The sequence below is a fragment of the Centroberyx gerrardi genome, chromosome 11 (assembly GCF_048128805.1).
Source record: "Centroberyx gerrardi isolate f3 chromosome 11, fCenGer3.hap1.cur.20231027, whole genome shotgun sequence".
Classification (NCBI taxonomy): Eukaryota; Metazoa; Chordata; class Actinopteri; order Beryciformes; family Berycidae; genus Centroberyx; species Centroberyx gerrardi.
Window position 1 is genome coordinate 21,891,485 of NC_136007.1, and position 27,521 is coordinate 21,919,005.

General features: G+C 42.0%; 1 protein-coding gene across 1 annotated transcript; it reads left to right on the top strand.

Annotated features, from left to right (window-relative positions):
* The first annotated feature begins 3,023 nt into the window (after positions 1–3,023).
* Positions 3,024–22,711, top strand: mlxipl (MLX interacting protein like). Its single transcript, XM_071901486.2, has 17 exons — positions 3,024–3,370; positions 5,560–5,666; positions 6,077–6,159; positions 6,452–6,541; positions 6,704–6,745; positions 9,627–9,801; positions 10,818–10,898; positions 14,871–15,022; positions 15,158–15,776; positions 15,896–15,969; positions 17,192–17,462; positions 18,434–18,546; positions 18,757–18,879; positions 19,103–19,230; positions 20,449–20,572; positions 22,246–22,375; positions 22,545–22,711. The coding sequence occupies exons 1-17, from the start codon at positions 3,024–3,026 to the stop codon at positions 22,709–22,711; spliced, it is 2,826 nt and encodes a 941-aa protein (XP_071757587.2).
* Positions 22,712–27,521: the final 4,810 nt, after the last annotated feature.

Genomic DNA, 27,521 nt, shown 5'->3' on the forward strand with positions numbered 1-27,521 from the left:
ATGGCCCCTTGAATTTCTTCTATTCATTTAGAAAACGACCCGTTAAAAGGACCAGTAGACATTACCAATGTTGCTAATGCTGTTTGAGATGCAGCAGTGGCTCTGTGCCATTTATTGGAGTCTAACAAATTACTGAAAAAGGTCACTGAAACATTTTTAAGCATTCTTCCTAATTTATTGAGAACAAGACACTTGGGTTTACTGTGTTTTTTAGGATTCCATACAAGTAAAAGTCAAGTGATAAATTGCTTGTTGATAAGTTCTTTTATTAGACTGTTAAAGTTGCTGTGATTTTGGAAAATTAAAAGATTATTGGTTTTCTATGGTAGAAGTGTGATGATAAGCCAAGGTCAACAGTCCTTGCAATGTGTGCAGGGAATAGCAAATTGATTTTGTAAAAACTGCAAATCACTCAAGGGGCTGACTTCTATTAAGCTCCCTCCTATATATGACCAATTTTATGCTTTCTTTACATAGTGTATAATGTGACTGAACTGCTCTATGGGTAGACTAACATTTAAATGCTATACTGTTCACCAAGGCTACGCTCACATTACAGGCCTTAATGCTGAATTCCTATATTTTGCTCAGAGCCAATCTTTTTGTCCTGACTGTTAACATTCATGTGTGGAAGTGACCCATATCTGACAGGGTGAGCAGACCTCTGCCCTGAAAGGGTTAGGGTTGGAAAAAAAGCCTGAAAACTGACATTTAACACATTGGTGAACATATTCAACTCTCCCAAGCAGGAACTATCTCTTGTAAATGGTATTCCTCCGCTATGTTCTCTTCTATCAATAAAAATGCTATTTGGCGAAATGATATTCTAAAACGTTGAATCCACAGTCAGTTGAAAGTCACAGTAGTGGGATCTGTTGTTCAATATGTCCACGGATGTGTTAAATGTTTCAGGATATTTTCATGGCCTCATTCAAATGAATGGGAAGTAAAAATCCTAACGCTACAAACTTGTCCCAGCTGCATCCGATCTTGGTGAGTAGATTATATTTTGGTTTTCATGGTGGTCAAGTGCCAAATAACCCCCATGATAAAACTAAGTGGAATATTGCTTTAAGAACCAGTCATTTGCAAAGGAAGGGATTACTGAAAATAAAGATGCTCCTTTAACTCTAATCTGACACCAGTTTTGCATTTTCATCAGGTGAACTGGTCTTTGAACAGTTTATTTGTGTGACTTCTACCCATTGCTCCACTATGGTTGAGAAAGAGACTAGCAGAAGGCTTCACTGCCCTCTTGTGGTGACTGTTGTGTTAATAAGAGATACGGCATTCATCCAGCCCTCGGTTCATTTGTCTGTCAGTCTGTCTTACAACGGGCCATCAATGAATCTCAATGTGAGGATGTCTATCATAGAATGGGGGAGACTAGGAGGGAACAGAAGGGGGGAGGCAGGGGGAGGTGAAAGAAGTTTCTATTCACGTGATTCTCTGCTTCTGCCTGCTAAGGTGAAGCTTGATGGAGTTCTTCACCGCAGGAATAGGGTTGATAGGGAGGAGAGGCACATCAGACAGGTTGGCAGTAATTTGTGCTCCATGCTTCACTTGGAGATGAAGGCATCTTCTCAGTCACCTCTGCCCCCATTGTCATGCTCTCATCCTCCTTTGCCGGCTTAGTGAATGAATCCTTACCAGCTTTGAACTTCTTGGTTGGCATCTCTGACTGGGGAGAGCCTTGTCTCTGTGGCTGCTGGGCCCATGGTGGGAGGGTGGGTCCAGCTAGGTGGCACTGTGGTGCACTGGCAGCTCACTGTGGACTTTGCTCACTCTGGTTCTCCTGTGACCTCTGCATGAAGGACAGTGGCAGGTCCAGAACTGGCCCCACTAGGGCCACAAGGGGGACCCAGTGTGGCACCTTGATTTGGGGTGGAAGAGGGCATGGCCGTAGGGGAGTGCTTCAAATAGGTTGGACCGCTCCGCTTTATTCTGCAGTATTTCGCCAGTGATGGCAAGACCCTGTTTGAACTCGTCCACCATGACGACTCGGGCGGAGGCAGACACGTTGTAGGCGGAGTTCTGCTGGGGGTATGCTGGGGTGATGATTGGCATCAGGTGGTAACAATCACTCGGAGTAACCCTGGGGTCCCAAACTGGAAGGTTGAGGTTGCAGTCCTTTGGGTGCTTTAGCAGAATTGGGATTGGCCTTTCCCACATGGAGAAAACTTTGAAGAATTTGTGCACCAGGGTGGAGGCTGCAGCACTGGGGTAGACCTGGAAAATCCTGGCTACCAGCATGGCCCATGATACTCCACCCAGGAAGCCCAGGGTGTTAGAGTAAATGTTGTGACATTTAGCCACAACATTTAATCCAATTAAATTAAGTTTTTTTGTTAGGAATTTCAAATGTTTTGAGGAGTTGGCAGGCAGCTGGCAGTTTAGCCTATTGAGATTTTAAATAAGCCCAAATAAGAGAATTAAAAAGTTGGAAGCCTAAACAGATCATATAGGGTATTTTAGGATCTCCTGTAGACTGCAGGCTGAGTGGTTTTGTTATAACTAAGTCGCATGTTAAGATCAATTATTGGTCTATTCCCTTATGAAAAAGAACTATAGTAGGCCTAATCCTATAATACATTTTAGACGGACACTATACCTATACAAATATCAAGATGCAAGTAATTATGTGTAATGTCATAGATAGGATAAGTACCTGTATTATTAGGAATATGATAGTTATTTTCCATTAGGATTATTCATAATGACCGTCCCTAATGGCCCCCCTTAAGGACTTTACCACCTAAAGGAAGTTGACATAATGGTAGTCTATTACACAACAGTCCACACACACATCGCTGTGCAGACCTCTGTTAAGATAAGGTAGACAGTTGGCTCTCAGCTGACAGATGAGGGGCCTCAATGTGTTTTCCAAGCGGCACGTTTAAAAAAAGAAGAAAAAAAGAAAACTGGAACTTTTTGTTAAAAAACAAATAGGGTAGAGAGGGGTGGGGGAGTCAGTTGAGGAGAAAGTTCACTGTTTGGTGGATAGTCAACAGTGAAACCGGGCCATGGCAGGCAGAGGGAGAGCGTGTCCAGCGGGACAGAGCCAGCTCCCGGACTCCTCGGACTCCGACTCGGTCCCGGAGGAGGAACCCGCGCCGGTAGCCGGTACCGGACCGTCCGCCGGCTCCTTCCTCCGCACACAGGTCATCCACAGCGGACACTTCATGGTGTCCTCGCCCCACAGTGACTCGGCGCCGCGCAGGAGGAGAAGCGGAGCGGCGGTGGGATATGACTTTGACACGGTGAACAGGACGTGGTGCCAGACGTACCGATACGGCCCGTTTAGCTCCGGGAGCCTGAGCATCGACCCCACTCTGACCCGGCTGTTTGAGTGCATGTCCCTGGCCTACAGGTGGGTCAGCAGCAGTTACAACCCACCTCAACACAGATTAGCCGCCTATTTATTTACTGTTTTGCCCCCTTCGACTCAGTTTAGCCAACTTGTATTGTGCAGGAATAGAGTTTACCCACCTAGCATAAATCTTAATGAGGTAAAGGCATAGTGTATACACCATAACGTTACTAAGTAGTGTCACACTGGTATAAGTTGTATGAAGATGGAGTAGCCTATATTAAGAGGAAACAAGTTTATACACCTGTATTTTTATATACCTCATTTATTTATAGGCTACACCTCAACGCAGTTTAGCCACCTGTTTGTGTGTAGGCAGAGTTTACCCATCTTATTTACAGCTAGCATAAATCTAGATGAGGTGAAGTCATACACCATAGCAAGTAGTGTCAAACTGGTTTAATTTGTATGAAAATGTGGTATAGTAAAAGGGGAAAAAAGGTTTATACACCTTTTTTTTTTTTTTTTTTGCAGATTTACTATTTTATGTGCAGGAATAGAGTTTACCCACTGTATTTAGGGCTGACATAAATCTGAATGAGGTTAAGTCATGGTATACATCACAGTAAGTAGTGTCAAGCTGGTGTAAGATATATGGAGATAGGGTCTTTTAAGAGGAAAAAAGTTTATCCACCTTTTTATGTGCAGGAATAGAGTTACCCACCTTATTAGGGCTGACATAAATGTTGATGAGGTGAAGTTATAGTATACAGTATATTATAGATATTATTGATTTAAGACCTGTATTTTTAAGAACCACTACATAACTGCCTACAATATTGTACATAAAGAGTTCTCCTCCTAAACCTGTCAGTTGTTGAACCATTTTACTTTTAAAAGTAATAGTAAGAGTTTGCTTGTGTGTGTGGATTGTGGATAAAGGGATTGTGTAGTCTGTTGCGCAACAGCTTGGAAAATCTTCATAGAAAACTGGACTTTGCTTCTAGTTGGCAGCATTGGAAAGATTACAGTGTAACTGAGGGAAAGGATAGAGGCCGAAACCCCAAATGATGCCTCTGGGTTTTTAAAAGGTTAGGCTGTAGCCAGTTGCTCTGACTTTATACTATGCATATTTTACAACTAGGCCTATTTGTTATTCTAAGTATTTCCACTTGGACATTGGAAATCGAAAGTTATGATAATGCCCCTTCTGCAGGTGATTCTGCTTTTGTTTAGTTGTGCACCCTGCCATGTTAAAAGAACAAAAGCTTTTAAAATTGAATTTGAAATCAAACTGAAACAAGCTTGCAGCCCTGAACAAACACCTGTTTGTCCTTGGCTTTTTGTTTTCTGATAAAAACTCAGAACTCAGTCAGATATCGAGCAAAATCCTTGAAAAGAGAAAAACTTGCTGTTTCAGGAATTTGTCTTCAGACAAGTGTGCTTTAGAAAATATAGCTTCCATGTTGCACAAACAACTTGTTCACTATGGTTGCCATCAACCTTTGGCACAAAGAAGCCAGTTCTTCCTACCAGTTTCTGTGTGCCAATCTTGTTTTTTATAGTTTAATGACAGTTGCACAATAAATGAAACACATATACTCTAAGCCAGGGAAGGTTTGCACCATAAAAACAACCACATTTGTCTGTTAAAATAAGTTAAAATATATAAACGGGCAATGTTTTTTTGTTTTTTTAAATCGCTGACATGATCTCTCAGACTATCAGTGCTTTTTTATGTATATGCAATATGTGTAGCAGGTGCCTATTTGTTTAACAGTGTTTTTTCTGTGTTTTCTATTTGTCATTCACCGGACTGGTGTTAATTGGCTCTTCTCCTTTTTTAGCTGTGGTAATTTGCTGTCGCTGCTGTTTTGCAGTGTGTAACATGCATTAAAGTCGCTCCATTAAAAGCATCTTGAAAATGATTCACCTGGCTTCCTAGCAACTCCCTGAGCAGCTATAGCATTAAGAGGCCTTTTCTCACCACTCTGTGTGCCGAGGGACACTGGAGAAGCAAAAACAGCTTGGCAGTGTACTGGTGAACAAGCTGATTGGGCACCATTAGTCAAAATCAGGACAGGTTTTGTCCTGATTTTCCTTCATTTTTGCATACGCATGTCCCTCATATTTCTCCTTTGTTGTTGTCAAGGGTGGTTTGTTTCTTGTGAAAGGAAATGAGAGTGGTGTTTGGAACGTTGCCCGTGTGTCACAGTCACCTAATGCATTTTCAAAACTTTTTTTCTCAGTGGTAAGATAGTCTCCCCCAAGTGGAAGTCATTCAAAGGTCTGCGGTTGCTGTGGAGGGATAAGATCCGTCTGAACAATGCGATCTGGAGGGCTTGGTTCATTCAGTGTGAGTCTGCCACTCCTCTCCTCCTCTCACTACCGCCCACATGTCCTCTCCTCTGTCATCTCTCCATTAATGGTAAAGGAGGAGGGCACTGTCAAACACAGTAAACCCAGGCTGAAATTGCCAGAGACAATAAATATAAGTCCAGTGCTTGACTATTTGAGTGGCCTTTGCCAAACATAAATTAGGAGTTGAATTGGATTCCACTTTTCATAGCTGCTTTCATTAATGAAATAACTGAGCTGTCATTAGAGTTTGTCAGTAGTCATTCCCTTGAAATCATAGACAAACACAAGTAACCTGAGTCTCTTGTTCTAAACACATAATGTTTTAGTCCAGTAAAAACAGAAATAAATCATGTACAATTTACTCAGTAAAATCTCTTGAGGTTGTTGCTGTACGCTGTGTTTCAGATGTGGAGAAGAGGAGGAACCCAGTGTGTGGGTTCGTCACCCCACTGGAGGGATCTGAGGCAGACGCACATCGCAAGCCTGAAGTGAGTGATTTTTGACCCAAGGAAATGCAGTTTTACTGAATCAGACCAATGAAGCACAACCTCAGTCAAAATGTTGAAAGACCAAAATACCATCTCTGGGCTGAAACACTGGGCTGTATTTAGAAGGTGAAAACTGAATGTGCGCACATAGTTTCCAGTTGAAAAGCTCTTTTTAAATGACATATTATTCCAAATTCAGCTCCTGAGTTTTGTTTTTTATATGTGATTTTGTAAAGCAATCAGTTTGGAAGTCAGTTTGGATTGACTGTGTATTTCTGCTTCATGTCAACAGGCGATTGTGTTAGAAGGCAGCTACTGGAAGCGCAGGATTGAGGTGGTGATCAAGGAATATCACAAGTGGAGGATTTACTACAAGAAGAGGGTCAGTACACAATACGCATCTAACACTGTGTATCATGTCACAGAATAACAATTTCTCCTCTGTAAGCCCATCTGATCCAGAATAAATTACATCTCCAGTATATTTTTTTTGTTTTTATTTCTGTTCCTAATTCTGTACGGTTTCCCTTCTTTTCCTTTGTAGGTTCAGAAAAACAAGGATGATCTCTTATCAATGCTACAGCAGGTGAGAGAAAGATTCAAGCAAGTCCTGTTTTACTTTTCTATTGTATTCCTCTCTCAATTGCTTTTGAAAACATACTAGTGTTAATGTAGGCAAACTTTTTATTGAACTCTGCAGACCGACGATGCCCGATTCAGTCGGTCTTTTGTGTGTGTATTGGGGACCCACTAGCATTGTTTACCTTTGAAGGTGGTTAGAACCATATGATCATCAAAGTCCACCAGGCAGCTATTTATAGCACATGGATTTAGTCTGCCTTGGTTAACCAGAGAGGAAAAGAGAGGATGAAAAAAAAAGGAGAAATAGAAATGTGCGAAACAACTTGCGTCACAGGCCGACATTTGCAGGCAATTGACACATATTGATTGCCGGCAGCGACAATACCTCTAATCTCTCCTCAGGCTTTATCTTTATTCAAGTAAAGTGGCTTCAGAATTTAATGTCTTTTAATCAAGTCTGACCTACTTCCAGCAGTGCTTTGTGAAGTTGAGCAGCATTGGGGCTGTGAGTTTGACGGCGACGTCACGGTGGCAAAAACAAACAAAAGATGAGGAGGAAAAGGGAGAAGGTTGGAGAAAGGGAGAGGAAGGGGAGGGAACCTGGGGAAGCACCTCGGTCATGACAGTATTCATATGAGGGTGTGACCTGTCCCCTCTCAAACCACACTGTCCTGTACACAACTGTCCGACCCCGCTCCATAGTCCCTCTCTTCACTTGTCATCATGATTCCTCTCCCTTCTTCCTTCACATCCTTTAACCCATCTTAGATTTATTGTGTTTATCTTAGGTGCCCAAAGTTTAATTGAGGTCAAAACTGAGACGACCAAAAAGATAATATTTGACTTTCTGCGGAGAGCCCTCATATACTGAGCATGTATTTATACAGCTAGTTACCTGAGCGCCGTTCAAAAGGGCACAAACCAACAAGTAGCTCACAGGTCAAAGATCACTAAACCAGATTTTTATGCTCTACATTACCAGAGCTCAGTCATAGTATTATCTTGCCTTGAGAAACGCCTCAGTAAAACCCAGTCAAAAGGGTCTTTCCTGTAATGTTAGTGTTTATGTTATATTATGTTGGAGCTTCCAGCTCTAAGCCCCAGTCCAGACTTTATTTTGGCTATATAAGCTGTAGTCACATTCCCATAAAATTTTTAACAATTTGATCTGCACGTGGAAAATAGCTTTTTCAACTTTCACAACCCATCGTAAACATCATTTCTGTTTGATGTAAGCCTATGCAAACATTACCAGTGTGAACAAATCTTTTACAGACTCAGAATACATACTGTCAGCCCTCCTATCAAGTCTCAGTTGATCAATTTGAGAATGAAAAAAGATCCCTTCAGGCCAGTGAATCAAAACATAAACAAACAGACCTGAAGCCATACGAAACAAGTCATAAGTGAGAGTGGAATGTGCAACCTATGAGGGTCTCTATAGTGATAATGATATAAATTGACTATATATTTTTCTAATTGTGTCCCTACTGTAATATCTTGTATCTTGCATTGCTTTCAATGTGAACTCGTCACAAGACAAATGTTAGAGGATTCTGACATTTCAGTATGATCTCATCTCATTTAATTTCATCTCATTATGATTACTAATCATCAGTTCTCATCATTTAACCACAAAATTCGATTTAATGTAACATGTAATTACAGGAAAGTAAATATAATTAAATGTGATGCGATCAACTTCGATAAAAGTGAGGCCTGTAATTAAAAACTGAGCTGAAACTGTCACATTTAGGTCAGTTTGTGAAAGCTCTTGACTAAAATAAATAAAGCATGTCGGAAGTGACAGGTTGGGAGGTGTTAGTATTTTTCTCTGACTACTGAGACAAAATGAGTGTGTGTATGTTGGTGGGGGGCTCAGGTCTTCCTGTTTGTCCGCACGTGAGTGTGACTGCCAGAATTAGGTCAGGGACAAAAGGCTGCTGCTCTTATTGAAATGATGAGACATTAAAATAAAGAAATGAACAAAGCCAACATAATGATAACTTGTAGGGGGCTAGTGTTTTTGAACAATATGGCAAAACTGCTTTTTCATCACGTACTGCACACACACACACACCGAAAATAAATCTTACTTCTTTCTACTTGTGCACACACCTATATTCTCCCTCAGGGAAAATAAATCCGGAGATAAATAAATAAATTACAGGGGAGGGATGTCGTGAGCTTCGACGTAATCAAAACAGTTTCCGGCTCAATTTGGGCTTCCCTATAAATGTGGCCTCTTACTTAGAAGTGGATCTTCAGGAAAAGAAGATGAGGTGAAGCAAAGCATCTCAAACACAAGTAGAGAAGACGGGGTCTGGATCTGCATTTGCTGTGAGTGTTTTGCTTGGTTTTTGGAATAGAAAGAAAAACTGTGGGGCATCAACAAGCTTCTGGCTGGTTGGTTTTCTATAATATTATATCTAAATCATATCTAAATTTGATACGATAACGGAGGAGATCCGACTGCACTTGATTTGTCATTTTGCTTTTGTGTATCTGGATGGAAAGCTTGAAATTAATTGTTTCCTTGCTGTTTTGATACTTTTTTTTGAATGAGTTGGCATTATCTTATTAGCTTCTTATTGAACAAATGGTATCTTATCATAGTTTAGTAAGTAGTTGTTTGGTGTTTACCTGCATTTCTCAGTGCACAAAGATGGCAGTTTCCTGTTCTCAGTACTTTTTCATATCCACGCCACAACAAATGCTGGATGTGGATATGTGGGGACATCAGTGCATCGTTATGCACTTGGGCCTTTTCATCCACTGTAACCTATCACTCGTTTTTGTAGTAAGCCCTCTGTTGGTAGGATGAGGGATTGATTTGGTATGTTGCTTCATGTAAGATGGTCCTGTGACTGTCTTGATGTCTCCAGGGTCAGATCTGCCGGGCCGAGCTGGAGAAATGGTCCAATCAGATTTACCAGGAGCCCGTGGCTGTGCCGGAGCAGGCCCACATGTTTGACCTGGACTGCTTTCTGTCCGACATCTCCGACACCCTGTTCACCATGACGCAGAAGCCATGCCCCTGGGCCAGCGACCGACACAACAGTGAGTAGTCAGCACTTTTATTTATGACTTTCAGCTGTGACCCTGTGCTGGTGACGATATAGTATCTCAGCTCCACCATCAAACAGTTGAAAGTGCTGAATTACAGTATATGGTGGGCAACTGGTGGCCTGTGGGCTGCATGACAGGCTGACATGAGTAGCAATGTGTCTTTGGGTTTGAGAATACATTTATTATTTCGATACATGGCTGAAACAGATTTGCAATCCCTGGCAGGAGGCTAGTTCATTTTCGCATTTTCACCCAATAACTGTCACAAATCATATCACCAGCTCACAATTTAGATGCAAATTATATATCTAGAACCTCAGTTTTTTGAGGGTTGTGAGGAGGAAGAGAAAAAGCAAACAGACATGAACTGGCACATATTTGTCCATTTATGCCATGCTGAAACAAAGAAATTAATGATGCAACATGTTGTGCGTCACTTTTCGAATCCAAAATTTGTTAGTTAGCAGCAAACACCTTAACAGGTAGTGCAACTATTCTGAGCATTTAATTTTTCTAAAAATGCTTTTCAATGAAAGGGACACTTGCCTTCTGTCATGAATAGTAGCCTAAAGGACAGACATACTGTATGCTGCAATGGAAGATGTGAAATTTCATATTTGAAACTCTCTGGTACTCACTTAATGCACATTGCCATTAGATCGTTCATTGTGATCATTACATACTGTAAATAAATTAGGATTATGTAGGTGAGATGGTGTGTTTTAGAGTAGCGATTACACATACATAGTCACACCTTATGCTTCCTCTTAGCGACGACAGAGTGTTTTGGGCCGCTGCCACAGTTTGCTGCAGTAGATGTCATGTGGGTCAACAAGTCAGGAAAAAGAACCCATCCCACAAATAGGGAAATTCACATGACGAAAGATGCGCTTTCACTCAACCACATAGAATCAGATAGACACATGTTGATGCTCTTACCCATCTCTCTCTCTCTCTCTCTCTCTCTCTCTCTCTCATGTCTAATATAATGTACTCTTCCTCTTCAGCATACACCAGCAATGCAGATATGATCCAGCCAGGCCTGACCCCACTGCAGCCTAACCTGGATGATTTCATGGATGTACCAGGTACTGTCTGTCTGTCTGTCTGTCTGTCTGTCTGTCTGACTGTCTGTCTGTCTGTCTGTCTGTCTGTCTGTCTGTCTGTCTGTCTGACTGTCTGTCTGTCTGTCTGACTGTCTGTCTGTCTGTCTGTCTGTCTGTCTGACTGTCTGTCTGTCTCTTTGTCTGTCTGTCTGTCTCTCTCAGTCTGTCTCTGAAAAGTGGGATCTTTTCATACTGCCACAGAATGGAAACAGATCATATCTTCTACTGATCTAGCTTCTAGTGGGTATCCATGTTTAGTTTAAACTAGGGCTGAACAATTAATCGAAATTTTATCGAAATCGCAATATGGCCTACTGCAATTTTCAAATCGCAGGAGGCGTAATATTTGTTAAAGGCGAAATGTGTGTCAAAATACCATTTTAAATTAAATATTGTCGTGCTGCAGAGATGTCCTGGCCTACACATCATATTCTACAGACTTAAGAAAACATCTTTGTTTGGTACAGATCCCCGCAAAAATCACACCATAATCATTTTAATACATTTTTCAATGAAAATGAGAATAATGATGTAAAAATTATCATTACCTCTAATATCGCAAATCATATCGCAATTGCAATATCAGTCAGAATAATCGCAATTAGATATTTTTTCAAAATCGTTCAGCCCTAGTTTTAACCTGCTTGTCTTCATCCAACATGGTTAAATTATACGATGAAAATGTGGTACTTGTATGCTTGATAAACTTCATTTGATAGGTGAGGGTCGAACAAGCAGAAATGACAGATTTCTGATAAGAGGGTACAAATTCTGCCTTATCGGTGTTTTATATCATATTAACTTGTCAGCCTGACAGTTGAGTCTCCATTTACAGCTAGCCTTAATTCTAGACCCTTTATTCTATCCCGCTTTCTATTTTTCCGTTTGCACACTGCAAAAAATATCAATCCCAACAAGTCATTTAGTTTCTTATTGAGTCTTAGAATCTTTAAACAAGTGAAAAAAATCTGCCAGTAGGATGAGATAGAAAATCCCCAAAACAAGTGAAACTGATTTTGAATCAGTTGGAATCAATGTCGAGTTTTCATTGCTTTAAGAAAAAGAATTACATTTTAAGACTGAATTAAGACTAAATTACTTGTTAAGACAGATTTTTTTACAGTGCAATTTTGATGTTTCTATTTTACTTTTTTAAGGAACACAATTGATTTTGCTGATGGCTGTTGAGTCAAGAACTCAGCTGCTCCTGGGTGACACTCCTATACTGTGGTGCTGTGTCTGCACTATGCCTGTGGGTCCCCAGGGGTCAGTGGGGGGTCAAAGGCAGGGTTGAGCCAGGAGAATGAGGAAGTGGAAGAGGATGTGGTTAACCACGTCCCTTGGCCCTGGCACCGCCGATGAGGCCAGGAGAGATAGAGGGATGGGCTGGGAGATGCTGGGGCTTCCCTCTTCAAAGACCTCTGTTCAAATTCCCAACAAGTTGTACTAATTAGATGTGAGGATTTCTTTTGGATGTAGCTTCATTTTCAAGCTTTACTTTGTATGTCATTGGAAGTATTTTCTTTAACATCAGACACAGGCTTGCAAGTAATTAAGATTAATTTCAGAATGGTTTTTATCATTACATACAGTAAATGCCCAAGGATTTATCTTGGTGACATCAGTGTAGAGACAGTGCAAGACTCTGGACAACAGACTATACATATCACTGTGTAGCTATGCTCAGTCGGTCAGGGTGGCATTCAAATTGCTTGCAGCCGTAGAAGGAAGAGTCATGAGTGACTAGTGGTGTATTTGTCCAGTGTACCATGAGGAAGTTGAATAGAGTGAGATGTGTGAAGTAAATTATGAGCATTAGAGAATATACATTCCTGAGGCAGGGGTCATGCAGACATTGCAAGTAGTTCAAGAGAGCATAAAGTGTTTAAGATGATAACGAATAGCATGGTAATAAAAGTTTTCCTCAGCCAGTTACATTCCTTGAAAAGTGTAGGAAATTTGATGGAAGATGCTGGAAAAGTGTGCAGAATTCTGTGCGGTGAATTTACAGTGACACCTCTTTTGGCAAGGGGCAGCCCAAGATGTCCAGCAGCTCCCCGCAGCTTATGTGTGTTGGATCATCACCAGGTGTGCATAGTTTTTTTTTTTTTGGGTGCAACCCACAAGGATGAACTTTTCAGTGTGTGAGAGGCTGTGTACGGGCAGGGGAAGGTTTACGCCCAGGACTGCTTCCCTGTTCAAGGCAAACAGTGAGCCAGCGGCAATGAGCTGAGAGCAGGAGGGCTGCAAACAGGAGGGAAGTAGGCATGCATCTTTCCTATAAGCTTCAGCACTGCATTAAACTCAACACAACAAACTGTGGACATCATCTCTCTCTCTCTCTCTCTCTCTCTCTCTCACACACACACACACACACATTTCCATAGAGAGATCAAAGCATGGTGTCAGTTGCAAATCATCACCCCTGCAGCAGGTCAGGGTCAGGAGTACATTGACTCTGGTCATTTTTGCTGCTGTTTCTGCTGGTTTCAGTGTAGCAAAGTCAGCCTTTGTAACCTCCAAGTAACCTGCTGTCCATTGCTGTGATATGGTGGTTGACTGCCACTGGCATTAGTGTGTGTGTGTGTGTGTGTGTGTGTGTGTGTAGTTAAGTCTTTGTTCTCACAGCACTGGCAGGGTCCAGTGGGATCAGCTGTCTGCCTCTCTCTGGGTCACGAGGTCCAGGGAGCTGGTGGGTGTCTGTCAGAGCGGCACTGCCATGTGTTTAATTTATGCACAGTCTTCCTTTGCGCTCCTCTTAAATGGAAATACAAATTACTGGTCTGAGGCAGAATGTTATGCCAGTATTTTATCCATACTGAGATGAAGACACAGACACACCGGTATGTATTATCAGATTGTGCCACACTTTTTGCTGTGTGTATCCTACAATCCTTGTATCATGCTGGATTTTGAATCTTGTGTGTGTGTCAATGATAAGTTTTGTTAGTGCCAAAAGGCTGAAATCAAGGTCTCCATCAGTGAAGATAGAGAGTTAACTTGAATTCGCAGATTCACTTAAGTGGCTTGTTTTTGTTGTTCTGCTCAGTAGCTCAAAACTTTGATCTCAGATGTGGGGAATTGGGTCAAACTGACAGAAAGGAAACAACAAGAAGGAAACAACAGGTTTATTTGCCTTGAATACATTGTATATAATCCATATACTCAATCTAATAGATTGTTCTGCTAGTAATGTATTTAATACTAAACTGTTTTTCTACAGATGGCATCATGCCACTGTCCCTTGCCAGCTTGGCTCCCAAACCATGTGACTGGCAGGAGTTGACAAATGCCTTGCATGACCACCAAATACAGAGAGCTGCACAAACCTTTGGACAGTGACACATTGTTTGATGTTTTGGCTCAATGCTCTGATCTCTTTGGATATGAAATGAAACCATGACTACGATATTAAAGTGCAGACTGACAGCATTAAATTCAGGCTACTTTCAGCCATGCCGGTTAAAAAACTACAGTACAGTCTTTTGTGTATGTGGTGTTTGGGCAAATTAGCATATTAAATCAAGTAATCATGTTTTATATGTAATCAAAATATCTATCAAAGTAATTTTTAGTTTAAATTAAGTCTATAACCCATAGCCATCATAAGGAATTTTATATGCAAGTGCTCTTCTCAGTATTTTTGTTTTAGTGTATTTCTATGTGAATTCAGCTATAGACACTTGGCTTCATTACTCTGAAGTTGATAGAGTGCATGGTTAGCTAAATGGCTGCTAGTAAACACATTACACATCTAATGTAGTAAGAGTATGGAACCACTGTAGCTCCTCAGTAAGCAAGCAAGGCAGACATATGCTGTGTTAAATATTCAACATAGATATGGCATTGTATTGACTGTATATGTCAACGCATAATTCTGCACTCCTGACATCTGTATCAACGCTAGCGGCACCTTCGTGACTGACTGTATATCTGTATGTTTGTTTTTCTCAGATATCTTCATGAACTACCGGGGCCAGCCCTCTGAGCAGGCTGGTTTTGCTGACTGCGGCTATTTTGAGAGCTCGTCTAGTGGAGCATTTGCCCCAGTTCCCTCCCCTGTGGTAACAACTCCCCAGCTACTTATCGACACCCAGCTGGCTCAGGTACGGCCAGTATTGACAGCAGCTTCTCCTTGCTTGAGAGATGTATTCTTGCAAAAATATTGTGATGCTTTTCTGTAGCAACTAATATTAATTGACTGTTTAATCAATAAAATAGATTGAATCTCTCTTTTCTAGCCCAACCTCTCATCTGACAATCTGTCTCAGCCTTCCTCGTGCAGCGCCCGGGCAGACCAGGCCAGGTCAGGCCAGGACTGCAGTGAATACCACACCTCCAGCATCGTATCCGGGGCCATGCCCTACGGACATCAATCATACCCCGATCCGCCTGTTTCTATAGCAATCACCAGCATACAGCAACCCGTCTCTGCAAGTACTAGTCCTTTTTTATATCCACCGCCGTGCCACAAGTACGGTTATTACACGACGACGGCCAGCGCTGTGACCTCCACTGTCATCACTCACACCGCCTCCACCACGGGTGCCCCGGGGTCGGAGCAGCACCAGGCTCACGGCTACCCTCACACGGCGGACACGTACCCCCAGACTCCCTGCCACTCTCTGAACTACCTGCCTGCGTCTGAGCCAGTCCACGCAGCCCTGCCCTCTGTCAGCGTGGCCCACTTCTTCTCAGTCCCGGAGCAGGTGGGTGTTACAGGGGTCAGGGGGAAGCACAAGCAGAAGACAGGAGGAATGAGGTTGATTGGTCCCACCGTGGCTCCGTCTGGCCACTCGCCAACTGCCCCTCCGCCCACCAGCTGCCTGGCTAAACTGCTCTCCTCCAGCGCCCAAGAACGTCAGTAAAGTTTCTCCAACATCAGTTGCCCATCTGAAAATATGCACTGCGTTATGCAGTGGTGTAATGCATGTGTCTGTCAGCAAAAATGTGCTAACTATCGGCTGCTGTGCTTGCAGGGAAGCCATCGCTGGGATTTGACACTACTTTAGTGGCAGCCAAAGGTCAAAGGTCATCATCGCCTAGCTCCTCGGTAAGCCTGACCTTTCTTTGTATCACAAGAGCATTGTTGATTTCAACTGACAGTTGGCCTGGCACAGCATCTCAGAAATAAATTACTGATTCCACTTAAAGCTGCATTAGGCAACTTCGCACTTTGGCGACCCCAGTTGGCAGCAGAAGATAATTGTTGGAATTTTTGAAAGTTCATAGGACTTTACCCAGAAATGATGTAACTTGACATAAGTAAACTGCACACTCATCAGACCTGAATTTCTTCTTCTTAGCTGCTGGTAGGGGTGGAGATGGTGAAGAAAATCTTTTTACAGGATGTTCAACCATCATTAGTGAGTCCAGCTTTCTCTGGATGGAGTGCTTGGAGCAGATAGTTCAGGAGAAAGTTTTGTATTTCACGCTTAAGTTTCGATTAGATTTCCCGCCAGTGACCATACCCGACACCTGAAATTAATTTGGCCAAATAGGGTGAATCTACAAGGTCTGAATGAGGAGGGGATGGGACACTCTTCTCAGTCAGAGCCCCAGTTTGTGATTTAGACTGGTAAGACAAGTGTATTTTAACATATCTTGCGTGATGCAGCTTTATACTTACAAAATGTTTTGCTTTTATTTGTCTGCGCTCACAGTTATTAGTTGTTCTTTTTTTCAGTCAACAATATATTTTAAATTTGAACTCTTATAGGAACAGTTGGAAAACTTTAATGGTGATGGAAGCCAAAAAACAATGTATTCAGTTAGCCAAAAGTTCCACAAATATCATATATCTACACATAAATATTTAATAAGCTTTTGTTAAAATACATAATACCTGTAGCTAAAGAGGTCAAGGAATGAACACAGGGTAATTTCTAAGTGCTCCAGTGACTTCTGGTGTTCAACTAACTTAAATATAAGTTAGCTCAAATTAAAGAAATATATCTTTCCGACAATACTCACTATATGTGTATTGGAGGTTCGTAATGGTTCTGTAATCACATATAAAGTTGGCTCAGGTATTGTTGTCTATTTCTAATATAACTGTCTAGCGGAACTTAATTTTAATACTCTGGCCCTGTCTGAGGGTCCTGTGTAACACGTAAAGCTGTAAAGCTTGATAGTTTTTCAAATATTAGAGTTATATAAACACCATCTTCTATCACCAAGTGCTCATTGCTGTCTAACTTGTTGAACATCCTCTCAGGAGGAAACGGTCGCTCTCAAGGGATGATGACATTTCTAAATGGAGATTGTGTGTTTAGCAGTCAGGCAGCAGCATGCATGTTGGAGGAGCCTCATCCCAGCTGCAGCACGGACCCAGTTGGCCCACAGGGATCCCGCTGTTGTCACCTCTGCACAGCCAGAGCCCCGCCCTGGGTCACGGCGGGCCCCAAGCCAGCACCTCCAGAGGCTCGGCGGTGTCTGCCCTGCTCACCCACGGCTCCACGCACACCAACACAACCCTCCTCATTCCCAAGACTGAGAAACTATCTCCTGTACAGATCTACGGCACTGAGAGGAACAGCTTAACAGGTGGGTCCACATTGTTCCAAAAAATAACACATTTTATACTTGTTCTAAATCGAACCTAAATTATTTTTAAAGGTATACGGCAAGTTTTTGGAAGATTGGCCTGTTGGTCAACTTATCCATAAAGTGATGAGAACATAGACACCAAAATCATCCATGTGTCCCCGGCAGATTGTTTGCTCCAGTGCTCCATGCTAACACTTTAGCTTTAACGCTTTAGAAAACTAGCATTATCTGAAAAGTGAGACGATGAGAACTTGTAGCAGCTCTACAGCTAAATAACAAGTAATCTTGAATGGAATGTGGCTAAGTCTTTGCAGCTAAGCAGTTTTGTGGAGGACATTGGTAAAACCTGCAGGGACTTCCAGGGACTACTTTCCCTGTTTCCATAGAAAGTAAACGTGATGGCCGATGGGAGACTGTGTACAGCAAAAAATCACTGCGCAGGGAATGAATGAATATGGTTTCTTATCTAAAATAAACCTGGTTACATCAGTTAGTATATTGAGTTAATGAAATTTCTATTACTTTTTATTACTAAAAGTTCAGTCTTCTTACTTTGGTTAATGCTAGTTTCCTACTACCACTCAACATACTGTTTGCTAAAGTGTCATGATGTACGATGAATTATCTATTAGAGACACATGGATGATTTTGCAATTTCCCAAAAACTTAAGAGTGCTTTCCTTTAACTGCTGACATGATTCTCTTGTAATCTTATAATAGGGTGCATTCCAAACAAGAGTGAAAACAGGACAATAGAAAACAAAACCATGCAGAAAACAACATTCAGTATAACAAAATCACATTATTTGGGTAATAACCTGCAGGGATTATTGGGTACATAGGAGACATGATGTACTGTAGGTATAAAGGTGCATAGGGACTTTGTGCCATTGTAGAGGCCATCTAATGAGGGCTTTGTTTTCCTTCCAAATGCAGTTAATACGTGTCATTATCTTTCTTTGTTTTAGTTAGTTTTTCCAGACATCCAGGGCAAACATCACCAACAAACCCTTTAGAGAAAGCGTCCAACCCCGAGTCCCCACACTCCTTCTCTGGACATGGAAAGATGGAATCAAATAAGGTAGTAAATATTGTCTTAAAAATACCTCAATACACAGATACTACCGCATGGTGTGTCATAGTTCCCAACAATATCATCAAATATCAGATAGCTCCTTGTTTTTGCAGGCAGCCATGTGAGTGCTAAATAGCTGCAAAGTGAAAAATGAGTGTTGACTCAGCAGGGGAATCTCAGTGTGATGTACTGATTCGAAAGCTCTGCTGTCTCTAGCAGACGGAGACCAGGAGGATAACTCACATCTCAGCTGAGCAGAAGAGGCGTTTCAACATCAAACTGGGATTTGACACTTTACATAACCTTGTGACAACACTCAGCTCTCAGCCAAGCATAAAGGTACTGTTAAAGAATGTGCAGCGGAGTTAGAGATAGATGTGCTGCTAGTGGGAGGCGGTGAGCTTCACCAGAGATCATCTCAGTTGATGCACAGTATCACTGAAGTACCGTATGCCATGTAAACGCAGCCAAGAAAACATCTAATCATTATGGATGTGACCGCAGTGATAGAAAACTGTGGCGTAAGGCTGACATGTGGTAATTCCTCTGTCTGCTGGCACAGATCAGCAAGGCCACCACTCTGCAGAAGACTGCTGAGTACATCAGCAAGATGCAGCAGGAGAGAGCTCAGCTGCATGAGGAGGCTCAGAGACTCAGAGAGGAGATCCAGCTTCTCAACTCTGCCATCAAGTGAGACCACTGGCTTTGTTTGTCTGCTGTGTGTGTGTGTGTATGTATGTGTGTGTGTGCAGGCACATGTATGTATGCACTGAATAGGGTTAGACCGATATATTAGTTTGCCAATATATCAGCAAACCAAACCTAAAACCAAACTTAAAACAGTCTGTAAAACCTGCAGTTCAATTTTCTGTGTACATAATTTTTTCATTGAATTGTTCAATAGTGTGTTTCTTTTCTAAATTACTTTTAAAGTAATGTATCCCAGAGTTTCCCATACCACTAAATAGGTGGGTGGGTCACTCTGCCTTAATAGGTGCTAACCCTAAAAGAATTTCATTAGTCTGGGTTTCAGAATTTTAGTGCCCCATGATGGTCTAAATGCTGTTTCTGGAGCTGACTATGGAGGAAACACTGAATACTCATTTTTTGGGCATAACATTTTTTAAATTTAAATATTGTGGCAGCTTCAATACAAAAATATCGGTATTAGTATCACCGATACTGTATAAGCCTTCAAAAACCCATATCGGTCGAACCCTAATGTCCACACACATGGAAGTGGGCTATTTGCATGCAGTACAAAACAGTGACTGTGTCCAAAAACTATACTCACAGAATTTGCATGTTGAAGTAAACAACAATGTGTGGTCATGATAAATTCATGTTCACATACTTGATATCCAGAGCACAACAATTGGCATGTTAAAAAGGGCAATTGCTCAATAACACACTGTTCCACTGCTATGTCACACAACATACAGTGTGCAGTGCATGAATTGCTTAAGAAAGAAAGGACTGAATCCATATTTATGAAATGTGGCATGCAGTTGTTATAAAACGCTTGCTCAGGTGTTATCGATGTGTTACAAACTGGTGATCAAGAGATGTGTTGCCTGACGATTTCTATTACAAACTCAGACACTGGAGACCAAAGTGCTGATGAATTCCAAAAGATATCTTATTTTTGTTTTCTGTGAATGGTTATTGTCACCTCCAACTGCTGCACGGTAGTGTGGGTAACGTTTATCCTTAAACTTCACAGATAGTGTTTTCCTAATGGTTGCTTTTTGAAATAAGTGGAATAAGTGAAATAAGTGAGAAGTAATAAGAATGTACTGTCCGCCTCCTAACCCTTTTAAACTGCGTTGTGATCAGCAGGTGCTCCAGGATCTATTACAGTAGTAGCATCGGGACTATTCATCCAGTGTCATATGTCTCCTCATGCAGCGTGTGCCAGCAGCAGCTACCGGCCACCGGTGTGCCTATCACACGGCAGCGCTTCGACCACATGAGGGAGAAGTTCAGAGAGTACGTCCGGGCTCAGACGCTGCAGAACTGGAAGTTCTGGATCGTATCCTTTAGAAATATAAATCTGTCCCAGGTTATAAGAGGCACACATTTATATGAGGCGGGCCAAACATGAAACAAAACCTCCAGACCTGGTTTAAAATAACCAATTCTTACTTGTTATTGCCTATCTCTATCTCTCTCTATCTCTATATTTAGCCTAAAAAGCCTCCATAATAAACACAACACATGCTTTGCTGGTGATAACTGCTCAAGCAGACATTGAAGCATCCGTCACACAGACATGAGACTGTCTTTGCATCCTGTTGGCAAATGTAAAAGTAGAAATACAACACATAGGATATATTACTCTGCTTAAAATACAGTTTCTGCATGAACATTCTACTCAAGTATGTACCTTAGTATCAGAAATAAAACTACATTTTCTATGTGAGGTTCTCATATTTCAGTGCTTTGTAGTGATTCATTCTCACTGCATTGACTGGCTGTCTCAAACTTTGGAGGAGCATTATTTTGATTAACTTATGTTTTGCTCATATTTTTTGCTCACATTTTCCTTTGTCTTCAAATAAATTAGTAACTACAAGTGTTAGATCAACAGAGACCGATTAGAAATAGGATGCTTCTTTTTGAAATGTAATGAAAAAAATGTCCCCTAAAAGGGAAAGATTCAGAGTCCTAGTACCACAAACTAATCCAGTACAGTACTGGAGTAAATGTACTTAATTACCAGCACTGGAATTTGTGCAGATACAACCATAATTTTATGTTCATAGAGAGTGCATTATTCACCTGGGGCATCCCGATCTAATGTGGCAGATAAAATAAAAGCCTGTCTGTAGGAAATGCTGGTTGCAAAAAACCCCCCCCCCCAAAAAAAACGTAAGTAGGTTTAATCCATAACCCTTTCCTTAATGATCACCTAATCCTTGACTGAGTTGCATTAAACTCCTTTTCTACCATCCTTATCTTCAGCCAAGATAAGAGCCTCAGATCACGACACTATCATCTCTGTGTTGCATAAAGCGCCTCAAGGGTGTTTCCTTTCCATGAATATTAAGGTATTCTCTGTGGTCCCGGAGACTGCAGTTACATGACTGCTGATATTCTATATTAAATCCATACAATATTACAGGGGAAGGATGCTTTATCTGTATGGGGATTCAAACAGCCCTTAATAGATTCAAGATAGCAGCTAGGTTTGACCTCTAGTTTTCTATCTAGTTTAGAAACGGTGCTGTCCACCAAGCTGATGTAGCTGTTTCAAAGCCTTTCCTCAGTCTTTTTTATCCACCACTAGTTCATTGCTAACAGTCAAAGAAGATAAAGAGCTTTGGAGAAAAAATAATTAAGCAGTACATGATTTAATATCCATTGGGTTTAGAATTGCAGATTGAGGTATAAAATTGAGGGTTTAACCTTCCAGGGTTTAACTTCCAAAATAGCGATCTCTATCAAGTGCTGGCAGTGTGTGGGAATTGCACAGTGAGCCATGGTAACTAGGGACTCAGCTGCAGTGTTATGTCTGAAATTACCATAAAACACTCAGTATAAACCTTAGCTAAGGACACCATTTGAGACACTTTATGCAATGCTCATAAACAACTCATTAAGGTTATGGAAATAAGACAATCAAGGAAGAAACTTAAGCTTTATGAACTGCATATCTCATTTTACTGTGCACGATCCAGACTTCTTTCCTCAACCCAGCGTCAGTTCAGTATCATCATTGAGCCTCTGTTTGAGTCCTATAATGGAATGGTGTCCACTGCCAGTGTGGAGGACCTGTGTCGATCCACCCTGTCCTGGCTGGACCAGCACTGCTCCCTGCCTGCCCTGAGACCCAGTGAGTCCAAAACCAATGAAAATCTAGAACCCATATTTATCAAAATAAAAGTACAGATTTACAGCAACTAACCAGGTCCATATTTTGAAAGTGAAGTCCCAGATCTTTCACATTGTCCCTTTACATTACCTGTAACTTGTGTGTTATTTGTGTGTGTGTGTCCCCTCAGTGGTTCTGAGTTCACTCCGCCTCCTGAGTACGTCCACGTCCATCCTGACAGACCCCAGCCTGCTGCCAGAGCAGGCCAACCTAGCTGTCACCCAGGGTGGCCCCCCCGTCGCCGCCCTGGACCACTCCTTACAGCCCGCTACTCGGGACGGCACGCACCCCATGTGACTGTGAAGAACAGACTGTGGAAACTTTATCGAAATGCCCATGCTGACTGCATGGCAGAGGAGGCCCGGCGGGAAAAAAAGACTCAAGATAATCCAATTCCAGTAAAACTCACCAGCTGCCGAATGAATGTATTCCAGTACGCCCAAAGGTTACAGAAACTATGTAGTGTAATCTCTGCCTAAATTCAAATCGAGCTATAACATACACTTGTAATTATTATAAATCTCAAAATCACACCTGTATTTGAATGCTCCTTTTCCTCCGTGAAGCAGAGGTTCACACAGATAAGTGGTGCATGTTGCAGTCAGTTTGCCTTTGACATGATTTAGTAACATCAGTTGCATTTAATCTCAGAAACCTTTGAAATCTCAGGTTATCTTTGTGTGTGTAATGTATCATTGCATTTAATTGTTAATTTTTACTAAGCACAGTATTGTCTGCCCATGACTCACATTTAGCTTAGGCTATATTGTTGAATTCTTAAGGTAAACATGATTTGGGTTTCATACACCAGGTGATATGTGCATGTCAGATTTTAGTAGACAAGGGGGTTTTCTTGGTACAAAGGTTGCCCTAGATTAGTGGTTCCCAAAGTGGAGGCTGGGGACCACCAGCATTCCTCGAAGGGGTCCCAGTAAAAGTAGGATTTTTTAGGATATTTTACTATTATCTCACTCACTATGTGTTAGCACAATGAGAGAATGTATAAGTATGGCTGCTTCAATTAGAGGTTTCAGTGTCACCCATGTCTCCTCCTACATCTTAGAAAGTCATTCAATTTTATACCAAATCACAACTAACTATGAAAACCTTATGAGATGGGGTTCTGTAGCACCAGGGCATCAATTCACTAAACCCTAAGTTATGGCAGAAGTATAGCCAAGTCCTTGCATCTAATATCATTTGACATCAAAACACGCTTCTATTGGCTATTTGTGGGGGCAAGTGGGGATATTACTGATGGCTGTCACTGTGATAAATTATTAAACCTAAATCTCCAAAATATCTTGCCCAGATGCACAGAGGAAAATTGGTCCTGATTGCTCTCTGATGTGATTTATTTTTAGATATGACTTTGAATTTTTTGCAAACCACAAAATCAAATTTTGATCACAGAGGCTCACTCAGTTGCCATACTAGTCGACGCCCATGCTTAGGACAAAATCCTTGGCATGACAAGTGTGGGAACCTCTGCGCTAGATGCCGCTATGCGAGTGCAGTTGGCCCCGTGTTGCTCAGAGAAGCGGTCTTTCCTAGTCATTGTTATGGGGGTGTAGAAGCCCCTCCCGCCCGACAGAGGGCGCTGCGCCGCAAACGGGGCGTAGCAGCGCAGTGAGGGGTTTTTTGTTACCAAAGCTCCTTAGTGCGCTGTCCACTTCAGCACCACAAGCAGCACAGAGGCAGCAGGCTAGCTAGCGCTGAAGAGGAGGGAGAGAAGACACCGCACAGCATCAGTATCAGCACCGCACGGTGTCCGAAATACAGAAGATACAGAAACAAAATTCGCTACCGAGAGCCGTCGAAAACGCCGATACCATAAAGACTGCAGAAAAAGGTAAGAGTTTTCGAAGAAGCTGAAATAGGATCAAGTTGCTGGACGGAGGGATAATACGCGCATCAGTGAAGAAGAAGCAGCTCCCTTGCCTTCCTGGTAGGGCTTTTCAATATAACCACATCAACGCGGTGTTTACGTTAGCTCCTAGTCATGTTTGTGTCTCGCATTTCATCCTGCGGTTAGTTTGTTAGAGCTGGAGAGAGAAACTTGAGAGATGGAGGGCTGAACGAAGACCGTTTTTTTTTTTTGTTGCGAAGCCTCTCCTCGCTTTGCAGATGGTGGTGTTTTATAACTCGTCGATTTCCGTTGCTACACTGTTGCCAGCTGGCGTTTTTTTTCCATCCCTCAGTCCTGGTTAAAGGGTATTTAACGTTTGTCGTTGTTGTTGCCATATCTGTGAATTCAGGGATGTGTTGGTGGGTAAAACCACCTCAACTCAGTTTACACACCTTTTTTTATTTGCGGAGTTCACCCTCCTTTTTAGGCTGACATAAATCCTGATGGCAAACAGTAAATTAGTAGTATATATCATAGTGAGTAGTAGCTGACCAAGCGGGTGTTAGTTATATGAAGATAGGATCCGCTAAAAAATAAATAAAAAAATAGCAGAAACAAATTATTTTATTAAAGTAGACCTATAATTGCTTTTTGTTTATATTGATGGTGGTTGTTTGCCTCGTGATTATCACCGACTGAATGTCATAAATTTACCCCTTCTTATTATTTACCACTACATTAATGGTTGTGTTTTGTAAATACGCTAAAGGTAAATACTAATCTCGCTGCTGTACTGTATTCTCTATTATGTAAACAACAAACTGAGAGAGCTGTATTATTTTAAAATTAATCCTTATCCTTATTATCCTTATTATAATCCTTATCCTTATTATTTCCTCATTAAATAGACTATGCACACACTCCTTGTCCCTAATATTAATAATGACCTTGACACATTATTTTAGCCAATAGTGATGTTAATGTTTTGTTGACATTGTTCACTTGCTGTCATTTTTTCAGCAGTGTGTGAGTGTGCAGCGCAGCTTTTCCTGCAGTGCTTCCAGGCTAAATGGTGTCAGCTCTCATGAACAGCCTAAAAGTCGTGATTTAGCCTGACTGTAAATTCCTTGTAAATATTTCCTGATGCAGATAACTATGCAATTAGGGAATCCTGTTTTTCACAGCTTGGATTGGAAAAACATTGATCTGTTCAATAAGAAGAGACCAGGGTGTTCTCATGCAGGGATCATTGGGGGTTTAAATGGCAAAACCATAAACATGTAGATCACATTTTAGGCATTTAGCTGACACTCTCATACAGAGTGACTTTATAAACACCTGGGCTGTGTAATTGTTCCAGGCCATAATATGTCAGATATGTTGGAAGTCCCTTATGCATAAACAAATATTATACCAAATAACAATAACAAATATTATAGGAATATTACAGTGATTCCATAGGAGCTAAAAAAACACCATAAAGTACAATAAGGTCACTGTAAACTCATTATAGAGTAGGATACACAGTAAGTCCCTATAGGAATTTTATAGTGATTTTTCATTAGGGGACCTCAGTTATAGTGGCTTGTGACTAGCTCTAACCTGTCCCCTATGCATGAAATAATATACTATCACACAACACAGTGATACAAAAAGTCACAAATTGTATTGTGATATAGCTTGCAGCTGGGCAACAAAACATCCACAAATGAAAGGAATCGCAATTCATGCCGACGTAGCAAATCACTGTTCTCCTCATTTATTTATCCCCCTTCCTCATCTTGAAAAACAGCCTATGAATCAGTAATCAGCGCTCGGTGCGTGACATGCTGCTCGGTTTAAAAGGAAATACCAGCAGGAGTAATGCGAGTGACGGGGCGGTGACAGCGCCGGCCAAACGCTCAACTGCGTGGAACTTCAGCAGAACTGGCATGAGCTGGCACGGCCAAACAAAAACAACCCCCCCAAAAAAAAAATAAACCCAAATGTGGCTTAGAAACCAGCCTTCCATTTTGTCACATGGCATGTTGGCCGCCCGGGGAAGATAGGCCCGGGTAAGAGGCTGATAGAGGGATTAGCTTGTATTAGGATGTGGCTGCTCGCAGAGGTGAGAGAGAAATGTCATCGGCTGTCTACCCAACAATCACTCCCACTATATCTTTCTGTTTGCGTCTGTCTCTCTCTCTCTCTCTCTCTCTCTCTCTCTCTCTCTCTCTCTCTCCATAAAGCATCTGTCTCCTGCTCGCTCTACATTAGCATTGTTCTTCGATGAGCAGCGATACTCCCCCCACCCCACCCCAACCCCCACCCACTCCCACCCCTCCCGTGTGCATCGTCTCTGTGGTTCTCCTGGCTGTCCCTCCTCACCACATCCAGCCTCTGTCAGCGCATGCCCCCACGCCCGCCCCCCCCCCCCCCCTTCTTCTCTCATCCCGCTGGCAGACACACACTGCTCCTCCTCCTGTCCTACTTCCTTCATCCTCAGCTCTCCTGAAGGGCGAAGCCGCTGCCGGTGGAGCCTCGGGGGGCCAAAGGGGGACAGCTGAATGGGCTGGAGAGGCAGGATGGAAAGGTAGATTTTCTATCAGGCCGATGCGCAAGTGCTTCAGCAAACTACCCTTTATCGAATCACGATAGCCAGAAGTCGTCTCACCCCGCCGTCTGATAGAGTATTTTTGGAAAAAATCCAAATTGCTAGTATGTTCGAGCACAGCGGGGGTGTCTCTGCTGATTCAAAGAAAGCCATGCCAAATAGAGTCTGGTCTCAAAGAAGGCGGCAAAACAGTCTGAAACATTATTCTCCGGTTCCCCTGCAAACTGCGCTTAAGCTGTATGGGGGTGTGGACTTTAAAATAGGTGGGTTGTATGGTATCAGTTTGGATGGTAATTCCTTTATGTTTTATTTAAAAGGCTTCTCAGTCTGTGCCCCCTGTCTCAAATCCATGGAGATGTCGTATTCAGGGAGTATTTCTAGGTAAAGAGTTGGAACTATTAAGTTTTAGTGCTGTGTCATTCGGGTAGGCTGGATGTGAAGCGTCCTTTTAAGATACCTTAAAAGGTGCCTTTTATTTCGGGCGGTGTAGAAGGAAACTTACCGTGGCTCCTTTGGTGGAGTGGGAGATTGAAGAAGGCCTTGTGCCACCAACGAGGAAGAATGAAACTCCCTCAACATTGACTAGAGAGAAATTTGAGATTAAAAAAAAAGCCTTAATTGGTAAAATGGAAGTAGGCTAGACCGTGCATTTTCTTGTTACTTCA